General features: G+C 40.3%; 1 protein-coding gene across 1 annotated transcript in view; it reads right to left on the reverse strand.

Moving 5' to 3' along the window:
- Window positions 1–25,092, reverse strand: part of LOC120985751 (neuronal acetylcholine receptor subunit alpha-7) — a 414,569-nt gene that overhangs the window by 17,719 nt on the left and 371,758 nt on the right. Inside the window, exons 8-9 of the mRNA XM_040413865.1 lie at window positions 15,851–15,937; window positions 12,445–12,554 (exon numbers count right to left, since the gene is read on the reverse strand). Of these exons, the coding sequence (XP_040269799.1) occupies window positions 12,445–12,554; window positions 15,851–15,937 (197 nt within the window). The remainder of the gene's footprint in view (window positions 1–12,444; window positions 12,555–15,850; window positions 15,938–25,092) is intronic.

The raw sequence follows: 25,092 nt of genomic DNA on the forward strand, positions 1-25,092 counted from the left end.
TCCTTGCCATACTCACAATATAGAAGAGTGGCAAATATTGTTATGGATCAGGACACACGTGATCTTAGGCTACGGGAAATGACTCAGAAATTTATAGACAGAGGCTATCTGCCCTGTCTATTACATGAACAGCGGGAGAAGATAAGAAATCCCATAGAGCCACTAGACAAGAAAGACAAAGGACAGAGAATACCACTAGTTGTAAAATACCATCCTTGGATGGACCGAGTTAAGGCTGTCATCTATAAACACTGGAACATCTTACAAAAATCATATCCCGCAATTCAGGAATTTAGGGACCGCCCCATGATGTGCTTTAAGCGAAATAAAAATATTAGAGACATGATTGTCCGGGCGGACGTAGGAAGTGACAGGATGCTTCAGCGACAGCTCACTTCATCTACAGTTAGGAAGGGAACATTTCCCTGTCTTAACTGTGTTCACTGTTCTAACGTGATTAAAGGCTCCAACATAGCACACCCACAGACAGGACAACAAATCCCCATTCGGGGTCATTTCACATGCGACAGTAGTTTTGTGATCTATTTACTTAAATGTCCCTGTGGGTTGTGCTATGTTGGAGAGACGACAATGCGTATGAAGGACCGGGTAGCAAAACATAAGTCTACAATTAGGAAAGAAAATATCCTGCTACCTATCCCCCAACATTTTAAAGAAAAAAATCACCGCATCTCACAATTGCGTTTTCAAATTTTAGAAGAAGTGACCTTACCTCGACGTGGAGGAAATCGGATCCAGATGCTCCACCAGCGTGAAGCATATTGGATCCATCGACTTGAGACGCTTGCCCCCAAAGGCCTCAATAAGGAATATTCACTGAGTAGTTTCCTCTGATTCAATGTGTGGAACGGATAATTGTGGATTGTTACTTTGTATCTATGCATACTGTTGCTCTGTAACCAAATGTTGATACCTCAGTTCTCTGAAATATGTTTGAACATGACATGGATCTCTTAATACTGCAGCGCAACCTATCTTCTGTGAGATCCAACATTCTTTGGATCTGTGACATAACAATATTGTGTCATGTGACAAATCATGTGACCGGGATTGTTATTTCCGTGATCACATGATCTTCTACATGATGAGGAGACGGTTTAATTCTAATGTATCGGTACTTATAAACTGCGGAAATCAGATGTATAAAGGATTTAAGATTGTCCTGATAGATAATAGTACATGAGTCAGATACATGTCTTACCGTACTCCACTCATGGCTAGATTGAGTTTTGTTTGGACTGGTTGCATAGCAGTATGACGCTCTGGCCCCGTGACTGGTCACATGGCTGGGGGCGGTTTAGTCCGCCCCCTGCCATGTGATCCCTGACGTGGCTAGGAGGCGGGTTATTTGAATTGTATTTAAAAGGTGCCACTTGTATGTTGTTTTGAGCTGTTATCACCTGTACTTTGATAAAGACACAGACTAGTGTCGAAACGCGCGTCACATATGGGTGACGAATAAAGAAACCTTCTTTCTTCATCATTGGAATTACAGAGTGCTGGTCTTTCTATTGCAGATATTGACTGGGGTCATGGTTCTGCCTCAACTGCAAAGGGGAGAAAATTCCTCAACTTGATGCAGGACCACTTTATGGGCCAGTTTATAGAAGCTCCCACTAGGGGCGATGCTCTGTTGGATCTGGTAATTTCTAATGATGCAGAGCTTGTTGGTAATGTTACTGTTTGAGAAACACTAGGTAATAGTGATCACAATATAATTATATTCCCCCTAAACGATAAAAAGCAAACTCTGTCAGGCAGAGCAAAGACACTGAATTTCAAAAAGGCTAATTTCCCTGGGTTGAGGGCAGCATTTCAGGGCATAGACTGGGAGCAGCTACTGTCACATAATAATACTGATGATAAATGGGAGAGCTTCAAATCCACATTGAGTAATTGCACTAAAAAAATTATCCCTTTAGGTAACATGTATAAACAGCTAAAATTAAACCCCCCATGGCTTAAAGCTACTGTAAAAAGGGCAATAAAAGACAAAAAGAGGGCATTTAAAAAATACAATTCTGAGGGGTCAGCGGTAGTGTTTGAAGATTACAAAGGGCTTAATAAAATCTGCAAAAAAGGAGATAAAATTAGCAAAGACACAAAACAAACAGCAGATAACAAAAGAAAGCAAAACAAATCCCGAAAGTTTTTTAAATATATAAATGCTAATAAACCTAGGTCTGAGCAGGTAGGGCCCTAAATAATAGTAAAGGGGGGGGGGGGGGTAGTCACTGAAGATAAGGAAAAGGCAGAGTTCCTAAATATTTTTTTTTAGCTCTGTATATACAAAAGAAGAGAAAAGAGCTAATATCTGTGGTGGTGGGGCTGTTAGTGCATCCAGTGATATACTCAATTGGCTAACTGCATATATGGTCCAAGAGAAGTTAAATAGGGTAAATGTGAACAAATCTCCGGGTCCAGATGGATTACACCCAAGAGTGCTTAAAGAGCTCAGTTCAGTCATTGCTGTGCCCCTTTTTATAATTTTTAAAGATTCTCTAGGTACTGGTACAGTGCCAAGTGATTGGCGCAAGGCAAACGTGGTGCCCATATTCAAAAAAGGATCAAGGTCCTCCACAGGTAATTATAGACCAGTTAGTTTAACTTCTGTTCTGTAAAAAATGTTTGAAGGACTCTTAAGGGACTATATACAGGAGTATGTGACTATAAATAATATTATAAGTGATAACCAGCATGGGTTTACCAACGACAGAAGTTGTCAGACTAACTTGATTTGTTTTTATGAGTAGGTGAGTAGTAGCCTGGACAGAGGGGTGGCTGCGGATGTAGTGTTTCTGGATTTTGCAAAGGCTTTTAATACTGTCCCTCATAGACGCTTAATAGGTAAAGTAAGGTCTATAGGCTTGCAAAGTATAGTTTGTAATTGGATTAAAAACTGGATGAAGGACCGTGTCCAGAGAGTTGTGTTCAATGATTCCTATTCAGAATGGTCAAAATGGGTTATAAGTGGTGTACCCTAAGGTTCAGTGCTGGGCCCTTTATTATTTAACTAGCTGAAGGACCCGGCTTTGCTCGGGTATATTTAATCAATTTAATTTAATGTTTGTGTGTGTCGTTAAAAGATATCAACACTATCCACTATAACAGTGACATCTACAGCACCCCACCACCAAAACAGTTACCTCCACAGCCCCCCACCCCTTGACACTGACCCCCCACAGTACCCCGTCCCTTAAAACTGGACCTCCACAGCAGCCCACCCTCTTAAATTTGACCTTTATAGCAGCCTTCCCCTTTAACAGTGACTTTCACAGCATACCACCCCCTTGACAGTGACCTCCACAAGGGCCGCCCCCTTAACAGTGACCTTTACTGGATGGGGGCGTGTACTTTTGAACAGCTCACTCTCAGACAGCAGCACTGTACAGTCTGAGTGTGACCTGCAGGGAGAAAGTCACCCTCCCTCCCACCTCTGCAGCTGACAGAAGTTGATTTTTACCTTAATTTTTTCAATCCCTGTCGGCTCAGGAGTGGGAGGGGCGTGGCTTATTGGGACCTAGAAGTTGATTTTTAACTTAATTTTTTCAATCTCAGTCGGCTGAGGAGTGGGAGGGGCGTGATCTAACCAAATCAGGGGCGTGGCTTAGTGGGACCTGGGGGTGGGGTTTTAAGTCTTTTGAGGGTGGAAACATTGTGGCAGGGGGAGTGTCTTGGCCTCTTCCTGCAAGAGTGCTTACTGGCTCATTTGCATACCAAATAAACTGGATTTTCAGAGGATAAAAACATCTATTTCTGGAACAACGGCACATCTTGAAATAAGGTACTAAGTGCTATTAGGCCATAGCTTTACTTCAATAGCAAATATCCTGGTGACAGATGTCCTTTAACCACCTCAGCTCCCCCTTAATGATCAGACCACTTTTTACAATTCTGCACTACACTACTTTCACGGTTTATTGCTCGGTCATACAACTTACCACCCAAATTAATTTTGCCTCCTTTTCTTCTCACAAATACAGCTTTCTTTTGGTGGTATTTGATTGCTGCTAAGATTTTTTTGTTTTTCCGATATTAATCAAAATAGGCCGTAATTTTCTCAAAAAAAGTGTATTTTTAACTTTCTCTGGTTAAATTGTTCAAATATAATTACATTTCTATATAAGTTTGTGTCAGAATTTATTGTGCTACATGTCTTTGATAAAAAAAAATCCAATAAGTGTATATTTATTGGTTTACGCAAAAGTTATAGCATTTACAAACTATGGTACAAAAATTTGAATTTCCGCATTTTGAAGCAGCTCTGACTTTCTGAGCACCTGTCATGTTTCTTGAGGTGCTAGAATTGCAGGATAGTATAAATACCCCCCAAATGACCCCATTTTAGAAAGAAGACACCCCAAAGTATTCGCGGAGGGGCATGGTGAGTTCATGTATGATTTAATTTTTTTTCACAAGTTAGCAGAAAATGACACTTTCTGAGAAAAAATAATAAAAGTTTCAATTTCTGCTAACTTCTGGCAAAAAAATAAATAAATCTCCCACGGACTCACTATGCCCCTTAGTGAATACCTTGGGGTGTCTACTTTCCGAAATGGGGTCATTTGTGGGGTGTGTTTACTGTTCTGGCATTTTGGGCGGGGCTAAATTGTGAGCAACCCTGTAAAGCCTAAAGGTACTCGTTGGACTTTCGGCCTCTTTACGCACCTAGGCTGCAAAAAAGTGCCACACATGTGGTTTCGCCGTACTCAGGAGAAGTAGGGCAATGTGTTTTGGGGTGTATTTTTACATATACCCATGCTGGGCGAGAGAAATAACTCTGTAAATTGACAACTTTGTATAAAAAAAATTAAAAAGTTGTTATTTCTCACACACAGTATAGGTATATGTAAAAAAAAACACCCCAAAACACATTGCCCTACTTCTCCTGAGAACGGCGATACCACATGTGTGACACTTTTTTGCAGCCTAGGTGCGCAAAGGGGCCCAAATTCCAATGAGTACTTTTAGGATTTCACAGGGCATTTTTTACGCATTTGGATTCCAAACTACTTCTCACGCTTTAGGGCCCCTAAAATACCAGGGCAGTATAAATAATCCACAAGTGACCCCATTTTGGAAAGAAGACACCCCAAGGTATTCCGTGAAGGGCATGGCGAGTTCCTAGAATATTTTTTTTTTGGCACAAGTTAGCGGAAAATGATTTTTTTTTCTCTTACAAAGTCTCATATTCCACTAACTTGTGACAAAAAATAAAATTTTACATAAACTCGACATGTGTCTCCGCAATTAATACATGTATGGCCAGCATTAGGAGTTTCTGCTATTCTCCTTAGGCCTCATGCACACGACCGTTGTTTGGGTCCGCATCCGAGCCGCCATTTTGGCGGCTCTGATGCGGACCTATTCATTTCAATGTGTGCTGTCCGCATCCGTGGCTCCCTTCCGCGGCCCGCAAAAAAACTATAACATGTCCTATTCTTGTCCGCGCTTTGCGGACAAGAATAGGCATTTATATTGCCGGCGCCCGTTCCGTTCCGCAAATTGTGGAAGTCAACACGGACGCCTTCCGTTCTTTGCGCATCCGCGGTTTGCGGACCGCAAAAAATGGCACAGTCGTGTGCATGAGGCCTCATATTGAGCTTACGGGTAATGGAGATTTTTTTTTTCGTTCAGCCTCCGGGCTGAAAGAAAAAATGAACGGCACAGATTTCTTCATTCGCATTGATCAATGTGGATGAAAAAATCTCTGCCCAAAAATGTGCTAAAAAAAAAAAACTGCGATCGCTAATAAAGATCCAAAAATCTCAAAAGTGATCTTTATAGCGCCGCAGCGATTTTACAGTGTTTTTGCAGTGATCAGGAAAAAAACATTTCTGTCACTGCGGTGGGGCGGACTGAACGCAAGTGTGCGCACAAGATCAGGCCTGATCGGGCGAACACTGCGTTTTTTGTAGAGCCTAAGGTGACCCTAATGTACTGATATAGATCTGATTGCGATCAGTCTTGATCACTTACAGATACTATATAGTACTAGTGCTGATTAGCGACAGCGATGACGCTAATCAGCGACTAATCAGTGACTGCGGTGCGGTGGGCGCTAACTACCTAACAAGTGGCTAACTAACTGGCGGTGATAAGGGACCCTTAGGCCCCATTCACACGTGCGCAATTCTGTTCCGCATTTTGCGGAACGGAATTTGCGGACCCATTCATTTCTATGGGGACAGACTTTGTCCCACTCGGATCCGGAATTGCAGATCTGCACTTCCGGGTCCGCACTTCTGTTCCGCAAAAATATAGCACATGTCCTATTCTTGTCTGCAATTGTGGACAAGAAAAGGCATTTTCTATATAGTTCTGGCAATGTGCGGATCCGAAAAATGCGTAAAGCACATTGCCGGTGTCCGTGTTTTGCGGATCCGCGGATCCGTGGATCCGCAAAACACATACGGACGTCTGAATGGAGCCTTACAGGGGGGTTATCAATGACAGGGGGGTGATCAGGGAGTCTATATAGGGTGATCAGGGATTAATAAGGGGTTAATAAGTGACAGGGGGGGTGTAGTGTAGTGTGGTGCTTGGTGCTACTTACAGAGCTGCCTGTGTCCTCTGGTGGTCGATCCAAGCAAAAGGGACCACCAGAGGACCAGGTAGCAGGTATATTAGACGCTGTTAACAAAACAGCGTCTAATATACCTTTCTGATGTTAAAAAAAAATCGCATCTACAGCCTGCCAGCGAATGATCGCCGCTGGCAGGCTGTAGATCAACTCGTTTACCTCCCGATCCTGTGAACACACGTGTTCACAGGAAATCTTGCGTCTCACGAGATGACACGCTGATGCGTCCTGGAGGAATAACCCTGCCGCCCGCAGGACGCATCCCTGCGTTAGGCGGTCGGGAAGTGGTTAAAGCTATCCTACAGTAGTGAAGATAAATGGCTGGGTTGTTATGGAAACCTGGAGTAAAACTGTGTATGTGGAGGCTGGAGGACCTGTGAGCTTACATTGGCTGATAAGGGTCATGTAACCAAGCTTCCATTGGCTAATGCCTTTTTTTTTTTTATATATCTCAAGAACGGTACGTCCTAGAGAGCTGAGACCTGGTCTAAAACCTTCCCTAACACCTGATGTACATGTGTGCCAAATTTCGTGATTGTAAATGTGACAGTGCGGATTCCTTTAGCGGACATGCACACACACATACACTCAGCTTTATATATTAGATTTATTTATTAATGATATTGAGGACGGGATTAATAGTACCATTTCAATTTTTGCAGATGACACTAAGCTATGTAGTACTGTACAGTCTATGGAAGATGTCCATAAACTACAAGCTGACTTGAACACTCTGAGTGATTGGGCATCAACTTGGCAAATGAGGTTCAATGTGGACAAATGTAAAGTTATGCATCTTGGTAGTAATAATCTCTTACAGCATACAATGTCAATCAGCTGCTTCTAAGGCCACCAGGATATTGTCATGCATTAAATGAGGCATGGACTCACGGGGCAGGCATGTAATATTACCATTTTAAAAAGCATTGGTGCGGCCTTATCTATAATATGCAGTTCAGTTCTGGGCACCAGTCCATAGAAAGGATGCACTGCAGCTGGAAAAAGTACAGAGGAGAGCGACTAAACAGATAAGGGGCATGGGGCGTCTTAGTTATGAAGAAAGATTAAAATAATTGAATGTATTTAGTCTTGAGAAGAGACGTCTAAGGGGGGACATAACCTATACAAATATATAAATGGGCCATACAAAAAATACTGTGAAATGCTGTTCCTTGTAAAATGCGCTCAAAAGACAATTGGAGAGGAAAAAGTTCAGTCCCCGGAAGCGTCAAAGCTTCTTTACTGTAAGAACTGTGAAGCTGTGGAATAGACTTCAAAAAGGGTTTAGATGAATTCTTAAAAGTAAAAAACATTAATGCTTATGAAAACGTGTAGAAATCCGAGTCTCAATTCCTTTTGGGATTCGCATCCCCTCCTATCCCTTGGTTGAACTTGATCTTTTTCCAACCGTATTAACTATGTAACATAATGGTAGCCATATTGTCTGAATGCTTTTGGAGGTCAAAGTGAGTTGATTTTCTCAGACAGAGAAGTACAAAGAAACTCAAGAATCTTTGTATAAACATTTCCAGGTCGTAAATCAAGGGGGAAGGTAGAGACACAGATACCATTAAGATGTTTCATGCCTTTAGGGAAATAAAAGGAATTAAATGTCTAAAGATTATTATTTTTCAATAAATAGAAGGGGATAACTTTAATATTCATTGTAATAATGATAATAGTGATAGTATTGTGATATTATATGTGTTATCCTATATGTGTATGTTTAAAGTGACTGTAGTCTGAATATATCCAATGATATATAGAATTCGATTCCATGTAATGTTGTTAAGTGTGAAAGAATCACAGTTGGAAATAATTACCTTAGATCTAAAGAATGTGTAGATAAGTAATTTAGGTATGTAGGAAGAGTTTGTCTAAAACTTATATATTTTGAAGTAGACTGGATGTCTGACAGTAGTATGCTTAAATGTCATTCTTATCTATATTTATAAACTGGTCCTAGATTTATGTCAGAGGTTATCTTTTATAAAATTAAAATAAAATAGAAAAATTAAGAGTCATTACACAGGCTTCTTACATAGAACACTAGTGTCCACTTGTGGTGATGGTGGGTATGAGAGAAGTGGCAAATTGATGCACTATGATCTCATTAGTCATGTGAAAGACCAAACCAAGTCCACCTTCCATGGGGGAGAATAAAAGTTATCAGGAGACAGCAAGGGGATCAATGCAAATTGATCTATCCATCAGATCAATCCAGGAGGAGGAAAGAAAGACATTACAACACCCAAGACAAAAGAAACACCAGAGAGAGGAGAGATCTAAAGGAAAATAGGATCTAATCTTGCTTCACATTTGAACCTTGACGCTGATTTCTTCCAGACAGATTATCTGGTATGGTATACATTTTGTCTGTATATTAGGCAACTGATTAGCCATATACACATATATATTTATCCAAATAGACCGTCTTTTGTAGGATCTAGATTTGAGATAATTGTACCAGCATCAATTCTGTATTTTCAATCTAGGGAGATTAATCTATACAATTGATATATCTACAATCGTATAATCTCCAGAGAACTGATTGTAGTTCTATTTAGATGATCTAATTGAATTGATATATATTATATAACATGGTGAAAGCCTAACTTTATTTTGAATCAGGAAAATCTGTTCGCTGTGAGAAATAAAGTGTCATTCTTAAGTTTTCTTTTGTTTCTGTTATTATAAAAATACCAGTTTAATTATTAATTATATATATCCTTTAGGTTATTTTGTCTTCTTGATTGCATATAATTGATTATTATTCTTATATTGTCACCAATTTTATATAGTCTTATATTTTATTTAGTTTTATTGCACTGAAATATTATTAGATATATATGTTGTACACAACTGTCTTCCTTTTAGCTTCAACTTAGCACAGATAATGAGCTCTCGTTAGCTCTTGTTTTATTTGTGGAAATAAGTCAGAATCTCCTATATTTTAGATTCTAGCTTGTTTTTCCATAAATAAATTAAACTATTTTTCAGAGCAGTATAAATATTCTGACAGGTATTACATCTTCAGCAGAACAATGGAGATTCAGAAGATATTTTCCACCCAGTTTCCACCCACAATTCAATATACAGACCAGTTTTTGTCCAATACTAGTATTTAATCCTTTTCTCTTGCCTTCAAATTCCAAATTTATAAGGTTAAATTGTTAAAAGCATGGCATATGAAAGATAACGGGGTATGGAACAAAACTAAATTTTTTCCTTTGTATTAACTACATAATAGTGTAGAGGACATACTACAAGCTTCCTTTAGAAAAATAATAGAAAACTTAAATTTTTTTGTAATTTCTACTTAATCCTTTCAAGACCAGGCGGTTTTCTGTTTTTTCATCTTTTTTTTTTTCCATTTTCTTTTCACTCCCAGCCTTCCCAAAGCAATACTGTAATTTTTTATATTTTCCCATTCACATAGCCGTATGACAGCTTGTTTTACTTTCTAATGGCAACATTTCCGATTACATATAATGTAGTGGGAAGCAGGAAAAAAATTCCAAATGGGGTGAAATTATAAACAAAAAACACAATTCCGCCATGATTTTATGAGTTTTGTTTTTACGGCGTTCACTGCGTGGTAAAACTGACCGGTTACTGTTATTCTCTGGGTCAATATGATTATAACAACGTGTTAATACTGGACATTATTTTTTATTTCTATCACCATATTCTGACCCCATAACTTTTTTATTTTTATGTCTACAGAGCTTGAGGACTCATTTTTTGCAGGGAGATCTGTACTATGCAAATTTGATACCCTTTTTAGATGTGTATACATTATTAATTACTTTTCATTCAATTTTTTGTGGGAGGTGAAGCGGCCAAAAATTGGTGAATCAGCTATTTCAATTTTTTTTTCCATTTCGCCGTATGGAATAAATATTTTTTATACAGTATGGGTGTTTTTGCACACAGCACAGCCCATGATGTATATTTTTTTTATTGTTTATGTACTTATATTTTAACTTTGGGGAAAGCGGGTGATTTGAATTTTTATATTTTTATATTTTTTCATATTTGTGAAAACTTTTTTTTTTTACTTTTTAATAGGGAACTATAACAAGCAATCGTTATATTGCTTGTCTCATAGACTCTAATGCATTAGCATTAGAGTCTATGGTGATTACCCTCTGTTCCTATGGAGCCCTGACAAAGGCAGGGGCTTCATAGGAAATAATGTGCGGCAGCCTCGTATCACTGAGGAATGCAAAGGCTGCTGCACACACCATCCGGCTCCACTGATCCCTCATATGGGAAGCCGGTACATGGCTGGGAGGGTGCACTCCTGGTCTTTAACCTCACAGACGCTATGGTCATATTTGACCATGGCATCTGAGGAGCATGTATGCAATCAACGTTATTGTCGATTGCATACATTAGTCCTGGGTGCCTGCTATTTAAACAACAGACACATGGTGGCTAACTCCCCACCGCTGATGTAATTTAATTAATTTAATTACAAATTCATAGGGTTCATGTACGAAACAAAACTAAATGGCTAATATGCAACTGAAACACTAGGGGCCAGGGCCCTGCTCGCAAGAGCTTACAATCTATGAAATTTCTGAAATCTTGTAGATATCAGCTTCTAGCTTTGTAATTAAAATTATTTATTAATAGATCCAATATATGTAAATGAATATAAGGCAATTAGCACGAGTTCTTACGAAACAACTGCATAACAGATCCAAATACATGATGCTTATTTCCATACTGTGAAACAGAAGCGACTGCTCACAATTCTGGTGTTTGTAGTATATTTTGTTGCAAAGCTGACAATATGTATATGTAAATGTTTTCATACATGAACAGAATGCGGGATACTCCAAATTATACTGTACTAGGTAAAATTATCCTGTGCATGCTGATTTTCCATCCTGTTTGTAAGCAAATGATTTTTAATTGCACTTGCAACCACATGAGCTTTAAGAATATTGTAACCCCATGCTGCATCTTACAATTACTTTGAAACGAGGAAATTTGAAGGCACATCAGGAGGAAAAGTGTTTCCAGTGGATTTACAAATATGTTTGATTTAGATAGAGTGAAAGTCTTTTCCTAATACTACTATTTCAAGATACCTTCTAGCTGGGAAACAAGGTCTCTACTGTCGATCCTACCCCTTTCTTCTTTACCAAACTGTAGCATCACAAAAAAAGCATACATTATAACGAGAGATGAGCGAATTTCATATTTTGAAATTCATTCACGCTTCATTTCGTGGCAAAATCAGAATTGTGTTATGGATTCCGTTACCGCGGACCATAACGCAATTCTATGATGGAATGCATAACGGAATGCCTTTAGAGGCATTCCATTATTCATTCCATCATAATAGAAGTCTATGGGATGCAAAACGGATCCGTCCTGTTTCCGTTATGCAGGGGAGTCCTCTAAAGGCATTCTGTTATGCATTCCGTCATAGAATTGCGTTATGGTCCGCGGTAACTGAATCCATAACGCAATTCTGCTTTTACCACCAAACGAAGTGTGAACGAGTTTCATAACACGAAATTCGCTAATCTCTAATTATAATCCTCAGGGGAGGACTAGCAGTGGCTATCTTTGTCCTACTGGTACTCCATTTGATAGAGAATAACATTTCCATGTCATAACAAGAACAGAATGATCAGTGTCACCCACTTGTGGTAGTCCTGCTGCAAGACAAGCTGACCACACTTGTTTTGGTACTAAATTTGTTCTTTGAGAACTGTAGAAGATTACAATGAGAAATTAATATCTGCACAAGGGTTTCATTAATAGATGTCTAAATGCATGCCAAAAGTATTTAACTTTTTTTATTCATAAATTTAACATACCCATTTTGGCATTTTTCCTCCATGTGGGTCATGGTGATGATATTGCAGGACAATCACTGTCACAACCACAGAGAGACCCACGATTATCATAGTACTTGCAAAGTACTGTGCTGTAAAGCAGAACATAAAAATGGAAGACCACAATTAGGAAATATGCTTACATAGGCAAACTTATTTTATCTTATGTTATAAAGTCATATTTAGATGACTAGGGCTGTATAGCTTTAGGAAAAATGTAAAAAGTAAAAAATATATATTTGTTTTCATTGTATAGGCTTTTCTCATCTGTTAGTATGTAGATCTAAATGTTTATGAATTCTGGAGCTTCTTGAGCCCTGACTAGAAAACATCTACAAGACCTGTTACTTTTACAACAGGAAAGGCAAACTGATTTCAGCCTGCTCAATGATGCTATGCAAAGCAGTAAACTTATCTAAGCCAAATTATAGCAATGGACCAGAGTTCTTTAGCTGCCCCTACACCAAGCTTCTTAGAGGCGGGAAAAGCATTAGGGGTTTCCCAGCAGACTAAACATTTTGCAGTGGTCCCATTTCAGTAATAATGTTAGGAATCACCTCTCTATGCTTTTAAAATTGTTGCTTGACCAACGTGGAAAATTAAATACAGACGGGGGAATGATGTGAAGTGAAAATCTTGAAAATCACCTGTCTCACCTCTTGAAAATCCTGTAATTCCAGCACTGTAGCCCCTGCATCTACTGAATCAGAAACTTTGATGTGCCATTCCCATTCATGTGTCCACCGCAGCCAATTCTCAGTGGTCACCTGTACAAGAACAGCAAGTGAATGTTGAGCCTCTATGACACATTACTGCTAAGATCAGTGATTGGCTACAGCAGTCATGTCAATGGCAACATAAGTCTTCACTTGCGGTGCACCAAAGACTGAAGACCATAGGGATGATTGTCGAGGCACTGGAAAATACTTTCAAAAGGCAGATGTTGGTTTATTGTTTTTTTGTTTTTTTTTATCACATCCTCTTCCTGTAATTAATTTTTCATTTTGGTCAGTCAACTCCTTCAAGTAATCTAACTTTATATATCATGTTGACACCTGCAAGACAGTGTTGTGGTTAAGAGAAGGATCTCTGCTACACTTCCACAAGTACAGTACAACATGGAGTTCTAGCTGTAAATGATAGACGTATTTTAGGAAAAAGGTTTTACATAAAAACATACTAGGCATTTCTTCTGTATTTCCACCATTGAAATTTTTGGGGAAAAGGTCACATTTTACATGGACATGTCTTCTTATTGCAGCATACCCTCAAGGCCAGTTTCAGACAGCCATGGAAATGCTGCCACATTTTTTGCATCCATACTAGGACTGCAGTATTCAGACCTCAGCTGTTTTACTAAACCGAGTCCAAGTATTACAGGAGCTATACATATTGTAAGGGATCGTCTCTTTTCAGGGGGTCACACTCACTGATATCTCGCCAGACAATGGATTTTCATGTCCAAAGTGTGCATTTATTTTGGCACTCTTCTCATACTGGATAGCCCAGTTATACATCACTGGATGGGGTGAGATTCCCGCATCACCAACACTTAAAACACAAATAAATTCCTGCCTGTCTAGGCACTACCTAATTAAAATACATCCCTACCTCACTCGTAGAGCACAGTTCACACATGAACATCATATGCGGCTTCCCTCAGCCAACATCAATCCATCAGCCTCCAGGCTGTGGCAATTACAGTACCTTTTTGGGGGATTGTGGACCAGTAGTCCTCCCGACTCTGACCTAGTGATCCTCTTTCCACAGGCGTCACTGCATCCCCCAAATTTCAGGCTATACCCTAGCCTTGTGGCCCCTCAGCCTTGCTAGCTGAGACCACACACCCAGAGCCTCAGCAGGACTGTGCTTCACAAACACTCTTTCTCTCCCTCCTCAGACTTACACACTGGGAGGTGCTTATGTTGGCCTGATTACAGCAGGTCTCAACTGCGATAACCTTAGGTGAAAGGAAAACATGCCCTGGAATGAGGGGGGTGGATTGGGAGGTCCCACTGCTAAACCTACTATCCCAATCCAATAAAATCCAGCCCTGAATAAATAAAGAAAATAGCTTCAGCTGGACTTTACTTATCTCACCTAGATGAGATATACACCCCTTCCAGGGCTTCACCGTACACATCACAGTATTTATTTTACACATTTTATGTATCGCTACTATATTCCACAACGCTTTACAGACATTAGCATCAACCTGTCCTCAATAGGGATCACAATCTAAGGGCCCTAAGATTTAAAAGGTATGCGCCTGCAAGGTATGCAAAAATGTGCCAGCATTACAGCTGTCTGAAAACAGCATAGGACAACAGTGCAAGGTGCAAATGGGTATTTCACAAATCCCAGTCACTAACAATACAGCAGTCTTATAAATATACCATAACAGCAAAATACAAGTGTAAAGGCTTTACAAGGCTAGGTCATCGGGAACGAGTCTTCATACGAACATTCTTCCTCGCTAATCTGCCAACAATCAGACAATGTAGAGCCATCTTCAGTGCCCTGTGTTAATCCAATCATATACTGCTGTTAACTGTTGCATATCTCAATATACAACTACAATGCCGGGAGGCTTGCTGCTGCACGCATGATATCAGAAGCGTGCAGCGTCTTTCTAGTCAGCAGACCGAAAAGTGCTTGGCAAAATCATTGCATACCCACCATCAGGGTTGCAATATATGATGTCTGCCAAACACTAGGTCTAATGCTCCTGATGAATTACTGACATTTATTCGGATAGGGAAACGCGTCGAGCATTAGACTGCAGTATAGGAATACATGCAGACTGACTCTCACTTCCATACTGAGCCTAATGGGGGTTTATCCTCTAAGTGTGAGATCCTATATAGCACTTATTAAAGGGTCCACAGCCCCATATACGGAGTGCAAAAAAATATCCTTTTAGGATCACTAGAGGATTTACCCCATTATCCATATACTCCTAAATATAAAGGAGTCTTTGTGGTAGGGTGCTACTAGGAATCAGCATATAAATAGTCTGTTAAATTTCCAGCCTATTCATGTGGAGATTTATTATTATTTTTAATATTATTTAATATTATTAAATAAAGTGTTTTTAACATACTTTAGTTAGGCAGTTAACAGCATATCTCAATATGCAAAACGTCACATCATTACTGAATTGTTCTAGTTTTCCTAGAGACATCATAAAATGCACAATACTTTCTTTTAATCTGTACTTTGCTGAATGAATACAGAAACACAATACTGAGCTATCATTTAATTGTCAAATGATATGAATAAAAGAATCTCTGCTCAGGGATTCATGAAAAGCTCAATATTGTTTCCCTTTCCAGTCTACATCTATCATGTATCTGTCTGACTGTTTACATACAAAAAATGATATTACCTATTAATGGAACCGAATCAGATGTGGCTGGCATTATCTCCGCCACCAGCAGCATGAATACAGTAAGAGATAAAAGTACAGTTATACCTAAAACAAAAAGAGAAAGAATGAGAAAAGAAGCAATAGAAGGATACAAACAGAATAATACCATGTGTTTTTCTCTTTTATAAATTTTATGCTGGTCCATATAGACTAGAGTACCAGAATAAAACTTCAAACAAAGCGTATCCTAAAACAATAAATATTACATTAACCACTTAATATTACACTGGCAGATAGTTCAGATCATCGCTGACAAGCGTTCATAGTAACCCTCATGGCGATGATCTGACAGTGTAAGGCTACTTTCACAATTGCGTTTGGAGCGGATCCGTCTGTACAGACGGATACTCTCCTATAATGCAAACGCTTGCATCCGTTCAGAACGGATCCGTTTGCATAACAGTTTTTTTCAGATCTGATTTTTCACTTCGTGAAAACTCAGATCCGACAGTATATTCTAACACAGAGGCGTTCCCATGGTGATGGGGATGCTTCAAGTTAGAATATACTAAAAGAACTGTGTACATAACTGCCCCCTGCTGCCTGGCAGGTGCTGCCAGACAGCAGGGGGCAGACCCCCCCTCCCTCCCCTGTATTTAACTCATTGGTGGCCAGTGCGGGCCCCCCTCCCTCCTTCCCTCCCCTGTAATTAACTCACTGGTGGCCAGTGCGGCCGGCCCCCCATCCCTCCCTCCCCTGTATTTAACTCATTGGTGGCCAGTGCGGCCGGCCCCCCTCCCTCCGCCCCCCTAATTAAAATGACCGACCCCCCATCATTGGTGGCAGCAGAGAGTTCCGATCGGAGTCCCAGTTTAATCGCTGGGACTCTGATCGGTAACCATGGCAACCAGGACGCTACTGCAGTCCTGGCTCCATGGTTACTTAGCAGTTTTAGAAGCATTATACTTACCTGCGATGTCTGTGACCGGCCGGGCACTCCAACTACTGGTAAGTGACAGGTCTGTGCTATAAGCAATGCGCCGCACAGACCTTTCACTTACCAGTAGGAGGAGCGCCGGCCGCTTGTGAGAGCCTTCAAACGGAACTTACAAGCGGAACCCCGAACGAAAGTGTGAGAGTAGCCTTAAACTGCCACCAATTACCCAATGTTTGCCAAAAACTGCCACCAATTACCCAATGTTTGCCAACAGCAGATCGTGCTGTCTAATCACGATCTGCTGCTGGCAAACAACTAGTCAGTATGGGGATGAGCAATGGCATTAACGATTGCTCTTCCCCATATGGTGGAAGAGATCGCTGCATGTAATAGCAGCAGTCTCCTCCAATAACGAGTAGATGATTGCCAGGAAGGAACACTTCCTTCACGACAATCGTCTGCCTGATCTTTTAATGTAATACAGCCCTTAGTCTTCCTTCAAGGGTATTGAGGGGGAATAAACAATTACCATAGGATACCCTCTCATACACATGTGGACAAAATTGTTGGTACCCTTCCGTTAAAGAGAGAAAAACCCACAATGGTCACTGGAATAATTAAAAATAAAAACAATATATAAAAACTTACTGAAAATCAACTAATGAAAATCAGATGTTGCTTTTGAATTGTGGCTCAACAGAATAATTAATAACACAAACTAATGACACTGGCCTAGACAAAATGAATGTTACCTTTAACTTAATATTTTGTCGCACAACCTTTTGAGGCAATCACTGCAATCAAGTGATTTCTATAACTCTCAATGAGACTTTTCACCTGTCCACAGGTATTCTGGCCCACTCTTCATGGGTAAACTGCTCCAGCTGTCTCATGTTTGAAAGGTGACTATAAAAGACAATATTTTAAAGCTGTTTCCGCAGATATTCAATAGAATATACATCAGGGCTCATAGAAGGCCACTTCATAATAGTCCAATGCTTTGCTCTTAGCCATTCTTGGATGTTTTTAGCTGTGTGTTTTGGGTCATTATCCTGACCTGTGTCGGAGACCAAGATTTTTGACACTGGGCAGCACATTTTGGTACATTGTAGCCTGCACTGATTCAAGACACCCTGTGCCAGATGCAACACTTCACTTTTAACATGTCTGTCTATAATTTTCTTTGTAATCTCCTGAGACAACTCTCTCCTTAACTTTCTTTGGTCCATATTCAGTGTGGTACACACCATGATACCAAACAGCACAGTGACTGCTTTTCACCCTACAACCCTTTCAGCCCGGAGGGTTTTTTGTTTTTACATTTGTGTTTTTCACTCCCTGCCTTTCTGGGGCCATAACTTTTTTTTTACATAGCTGTATGAGGGCTCGTTTTTTGCGGGACAAGTTAAACTTTACATTTACACCATTCCACCATTTAATATTGTATAAAATATAGTGGAGAGTTGGAAAAAAATTCAAAATGGGTTGAAATTGGAAAAAAACGCAATTCCGCAAGTTTTATGGGTTTTGTTTTTACAGCATTCCTTATACGGTAAAAACTGACCTGTTACCTTCATTCCTCATAACAGTACAATTATGATGATACCACATATATATTGTTTTTTTTTTGCTTTTTAATACTGAAAAAAAAAAAAGTTGAAAAAAATATTTTTTGCTTTTCATCGTCATATTCTGACTAGAGACGACTAAAGTTTTTAAATATTCGATTCGGCAACTTTGCCAAAGTTAGAAAAGGTATTGATTTGTTATGAATTAGTTTGTCACACATCGCTATAAATCAGGTATACCCAGGCCAATCTGGCTTAAGGTATGGCCACAAAACTGCAGGCAGGTTGTGGCCATGCTGCGGTGAAGAACCGTGTGGCCAATTAGCCCACAGAAGCCTTTCATTTAATTATGAAGACACATTGTATGGACCTTCTTCATTGTTAATGGCCGGAAGGCACCTTTAAACAGAGGCTGTTGCTAGTATGGGGTTTGGCTGGTTTGGTGGGGGCACAATATCCAAATTATTGCCGTTCTGGCCTGCAATCTCCTGCAGTTATTTGACAGTAAACACTGAATATTAATCAGCTCTGGTATACCCACTTCATCGACTACAGTGCTCTCCTTCCCTACAGATGGGAGCCCATCTTCTGCCAGCTGCTTTTCCTCCTTTTCCACATCATCTAATATTAATGGGAGTATGTAGAGATGCGCAAAGTTCTTGAAAATTCGATACAGCTGCTTGGTCACGAAGCGCATCTCTTTGTAAGTAGTGGATGCAATGACAGGGAACAGCGATTGCACCGCTCCCCATCATTGTACCCTTCAGAGGCCACGTTCATCACTGAACGCGGCCAAGATGGCGGTGGCAGGCTCTTTGTGCTCAAACAGATAAGGCGACTATGTTTTTTTGTTCGTTTGTTTTTTACCCCATTTAACCTCTTAAGGACTCAGCCCTATTTCGCCTTAAGGACTTGGCCATTTTTTGCAAATCTGACCAGTGTCAGGTTAAGTTCTGATAACTTTAAAACGCTTTGACTTATCCAGGCCATTCTGAGATTGTTTTTTTGTCACATATTATACTTCATGATACTGGTAAAATGAAGTAAAAAAAATTCATTTTTATTTATAAAAAAAATTGCAAATTTACCCAATTTTTTTAAAAAAAATTGCAAATTTCCAAGTTTCAATTTCTCTACTTTTATAATACATAGTAATACCTCCAAAAATAGTTATTACTTTACATTCCCCATATGTCTACTTCATGTTTAAATAATTTTGGGATTGATATTTTATTTTTTGGGGATGTTACAAGGCTTAGAAGTTTAGAAGCAAATCTTGAAATTTTTCAGAAATTTAAAAAAAAACTATTTTTAGGGACCAGTTCAGGTCTGAAGTCACTTTGCAAGGCTTACATAATAGAAACCACCTAAAAATGACCCCATTCTATAAACTACACCCCTCAAGGTATTCAAAACTGATTTTACAAACTTTTTTAACCCTTTAGGTGTTCCACAAGAATTAATGGAAAATAGAGATACAATTTAAAAATTTCACTTTTTCGGCAGATTTTCCATTTTAATAATTTTTTTCCAGTTACAAAGCAAGGGTTAACAGACAAACCAAACTCAATATTTATGGCCCTGATTCTTTAGTTTACAGAAACACCCCATATATGGTCGTAAACCGCTGTACGGGCACATGGCAGGGCGCAGAAGGAAAGGAATGCCATACAGTTTTTGGAAGGCAGGTTTTGCTGGACTGTTTCTTTTTTACATCATGTCCCATTTGAAGCCCCCCTGATGCACCCCTAGAGTAGAAACTCCAAAAAAGTGACCCCATTTTAGAAACTACGGGATAGGGTGGCAGTTTTGTTGGTACTAGTTTAGAGTACATATGATTTTTGGTTGCTCTATATTACACTTTTTGTGAGGCAAGGTAACAAGAAATAGCTGTTTTGGCACCGTTTTTAGTTTTTGTTATTTACAACATTCATCTGACAGGTTAGATCATGTGATATTTTTATAGACCAGGTTGACACGGATGCGACGATACCTAATATGTATACTTTTTTTTTATTTATGTAAGTTTTACACAATGATTTCTTTTTTGAAACAAAAAAAAACATGTTTTAGTGTTTCCCTAGTCTGAGAGCCATAATATTTTTATTTTTTGGGCGATTACCTTGGGTAGGGTATGATTTTTGCGGGATGAGATGACGGTTTTATTGGCACTATTTTGGGGTGCGTGTGACTTTTTGATCGCTTGCTATTACACTTTTTGTGATGTAAGGTGACAAAAAAAGGTTAATTTAGCACAGTTTTTATTTTTATTTTTTACGGTATTCATCTGAGGGGTTAGGTCATGTGATATTTTTATAGAATGCAGAAACATGGGATTTGGTTCCATAAGGGTTAACTCAGAAGGAACACTCCCGCACAGTGTGTAACTCATTTAATATGTGATTAGCAGGTTGTAAGAAAGGTGTTATACATAGTGGGACAACCAATGGAGCGGGTGCCTTGTCTCTCAGAATTTTGGAGGGTTGGACATCATGCTCCTTTAAATTGTGGGGTCACACTATGAAGCACCGTTACGACTAAGGGTCTAGTACCCGAAACGCGTCAACGTTTGTATTCCGTGTACCCAGTGGCCATGTCTGCTGTTTTGTATGTTCAATAAAAGAAGAAGCTTTTAAGAGGATTTCCAATGCTTCCGAGACCTTTCCTTCCATATTTTTATAGAGCCTGTCTATATGAACTCGTCGATACCAAATATGTATACTTTTTTTATTTATGTAAGTTTTACACAATAACAGCTTTTTTAAAACAAAAAAAAATTATGTTTCCATCGTTTTTTTTATTTTTTGGGCGATTGTCTCAGGTAGGGGCTCATTTTTTGCGGGATGAGGTGACGGTTAGATTGGTACTATTTTGTTGGGCAAACGCCTTTTTGATCGCTTGCTTTTGCACTTTTTGTGATGGTTTATTTAGCACCGTTTTTTTTTTTTTTTTACGGTGTTCATCTGAGGGGTTAGGTGATGTGATATGTTTATAGAGCCGGTCGATACAGACGCGGCGATACCTAATATGTATACTTCTTTTCCCCCCTATTTTTTACCTACAGGGAGTGCAGAATTATTAGGCAAATGAGTATTTTGACCACATCATCCTCTTTATGCATGTTGTCTTACTCCAAGCTGTATAGGCTCGAAACCCTACTACCAATTAAGCATATTAGGTGATGTGCATCTCTGTAATGAGAAGGGGTGTGGTCTAATGACATCAACACCCTATATTAGGTGTGCATAATAATTAGGCAACTTCCTTTCCTTTGGCAAAATGGGTCAAAAGAAGGACTTGACAGGCTCAGAAAAGTCAAAATAGTGAGATATCTTGCAGAGGGATGCAGCACTCTTAAAATTGCAAAGCTTCTGAAGCGTGATCATCGAACAATCAAGCGTTTCATTCAAAATAGTCAACAGGGTTGCAAGAAGCGTGTGGAAAAACCAAGGCGCAAAATAACTGCCCATGAACTGAGAAAAGTCAAGCGTGCAGCTGCCAAGATGCCACTTGCCACCAGTTTGGCCATATTTCAGAGCTGCAACATCACTGGAGTGCCCAAAAGCACAAGGTGTGCAATACTCAGAGACATGGCCAAGGTAAGAAAGGCTGAAAGACGACCACCACTGAACAAGACACACAAGCTGAAATGTCAAGACTGGGCCAAGAAATATCTCAAGACTGATTTTTCTAAGGTTTTATGGACTGATGAAATGAGAGTGAGTCTTGATGGGCCAGATGGATGGGCCCGTGGCTGGATTGGTAAAGGGCAGAGAGCTCCAGTCCGACACAGACGCCAGCAAGGTGAAAGTGGAGTACTGGTTTGGGCTGGTATCATCAAAGATGAGCTTGTGGGGCCTTTTCGGGTTGAGGATGGAGTCAAGCTCAACTCCCAGTCCTACTGCCAGTTTCTGGAAGACACCTTCTTCAAGCAGTGGTACAGGAAGAAGTCTGCATCCTTCAAGAAAAACATGATTTTAATGCAGGACAATGCTCCATCACACGCGTCCAAGTACTCCACAGCGTGGCTGGCAAGAAAGGGTATAAAATAAGAAAATCTAATGACATGTCCTCCTTGTTCACCTGATCTGAACCCCATTGAGAACCTGTGGTCCATCATCAAATGTGAGATTTACAAGGAGGGAAAACAGTACACCTCTCTGAACAGTGTCTGGGAGGCTGTGGTTGCTGCTGCATGCAATGTTGATGGTGAACAGATCAAAACACTGACAGAATCCATGGATGGCAGGCTTTTGAGTGTCCTTGCAAAGAAAGGTGGCTATATTGGTCACTGATTTGTTTTTGTTTTGTTTTTGAATGTCAGAAATGTATATTTGTGAATGTTGAGATGTTAAATTGGTTTCACTGGTAAAAATAAATAATTGAAATGGGTATATATTTGTTTTTTGTTAAGTTGCCTAATAATTATGCACAGTAATAGTCACCTGCACACACAGATATCCCCCTAAAATAGCTAAAACTAAAAACAAACTAAAAACTACTTCCAAAAATATTCAGCTTTGATATTAATGAGTTTTTTGGGTTCATTGAGCACATGGTTGTTGTTCAATAATAAATTAATCCTCAAAAATACAACTTGCCTAATAATTCTGCACTTCCTGTATTTTTTTACTTTATTTGGGGAAAATGACGTTTTTGTTTATTTTTACTTGAAACTTTTATTTTTTTAGGGGGGAAAACTTTATTTTTTAAACTTTTTTTTTCACTTTATTTTTTATCCCACTTTGGGACTTGTACTTTTGGGGGTCTGATCCTTTACAATGCATTCCAATACTTCTGTATTGGAATGCATTGGCTGTATGAGTAATACTGTCTGTATTACTCATACAGCTTCCGGCCTGTGAGATCCAGGGGGCTGGATCTCACAGGCTCGTCACCGGAAGGCAGCGCGATGCCTTCCTTAGACATCGCGCTGCCTTCCATGCCATCGGGTCCCCCCCACAGCCCCATGGGGACCCGATGGCACCACCGCCGCCGCCGCAACTTAGAAAAGCCGCAAACCGCAGGTCTGAATTGACCCCCTCCCGCCGCGCATTTTGCCGAGGTGCCTGCTCAATGATTTGAGCAGGCACCTTGTTCCGATCACCGCCAGCCGGGCGGCGGTGATCGGAACAACACATGACGTACCGGTACGTCATGGGTCCTTAAGGACTCAGGAACCATGCCATACCGATACGTCATGGGTCCCTAAGGGGTTAAGGTAAAATTGATTCATTACCACAAAGCAAAGAGGAAATTCAGCTTTGTGACAAGTCTAATTTTCCCTGAAATTTGAATTCTCTCAAGACTAAGAATATGTCATCAGGAACATCAAGCTCTCTGCATCTTGCTGATTTTTCTAGGACATGGAGACTTTAAAGTAATTGGAAGAAGTAAGGCTCCATTCACACGTCCGTGGTGTGTTGCGGACCCGCAAATTGCGGATCCGCAACACACCCGCACAGCACCCCTATAGAAATGCCTATTCTTGTCCGCAAGCTGCAGACAAGAATAGGACATGTTCTATCTTTTGCGGAGCTGCGGACCTGAAGATCGGGGCCGCGCTCCACAAGTTTGGATGCTGACAGCACACTGTGTGCTGTCCGCATCCATTCCGTCCCCATAGAAAATGAATGGTTGCGCAACCGTTCCGCAAAATTGCGGAACGGATGCGGACCCATTTGTGGACGTGTGAATGGAGCCTAATCCAGCAAAAGATGAGGTTGGTCATCATTAAGACCTGGCCCCCCCTAATGGGTGCAGACTGGGTGGTATTGGTTGGTACTAGAGATGAGCGAATTTCATATTTTGAAATTCGTTCACTCTTCGTTAGGTGGTTAAATCAGAATTGCGTTATGGATTCCGTTACCACGGACCATAACGCAATTCTATGACGGAATGCATAACAGAGAAATTCACTCATCTAGTTGGCACGCTGGCACCGGAATAATAAAAGCTTCCGTCTTATTGGTATTGAATTACATTTACAGCTGATGTAGGAATAAGTAAATGTAGGAATAAATAAATACTGATGCAGCATAAGTCTCTCTGCACTCTCCTTCTCCAATATTCTTCTATTAATAATTTTCAGCAACACTCTCCCTAACTGTCACGAACCAGCAGGTGTGAACCCACTGTGCCACATGTCCTGCCTCCTTTAAGGGCGTAGTCTAAGTGAACCCCTTGATTCTTCACATTACCCCTAATGGTGGGGATAAACTTTCCTGAGGGAAACACCAGGTCACTACCTCTTGAGGAGGATAGGCACACGAGGCAGCTGGTCGAGACGGACCAGGAGGTACTAGGGAAACGTACCAAAAGTACAGGCAAAGTCAGACAGACGTAGTCGTTACCAGGAGCAACAGTGCAGGACCGAAGGATGATACAGTGGCGTAGTCAGACAGGCGAAAGGTTTGGGCAGGAGGCACAAGTACAGGTCAGGCAATCAGGATCAGCAACAGGAGAGTCAAGACTAGCAGGCAGGGATCAGATGAGTAGCAGAATCCAATAACACAAATATGAGTCAGAAACACAAGTGGTTATTAGGAGCCTTAGCAGAGCACAAGGACCTTGACATTGAGGCATCTGGGCAGGGGGGCTGAGCTACTGATAAATGCGCAGGAGGGCTAGGATTGGTCAGTAGAGATGTCGCGAACATAAATTTTTCTGGCCACAATAGTGATGGAAAAGTTGTTTCAAGGGGACTAACACCTGGACTGTGGCATGCCGGAGGGGGATCCATGGCAAAACTCCCA

This window comes from Bufo bufo, chromosome 1, assembly GCF_905171765.1.
Source record: "Bufo bufo chromosome 1, aBufBuf1.1, whole genome shotgun sequence".
Lineage (NCBI taxonomy): Eukaryota > Metazoa > Chordata > Amphibia > Anura > Bufonidae > Bufo > Bufo bufo.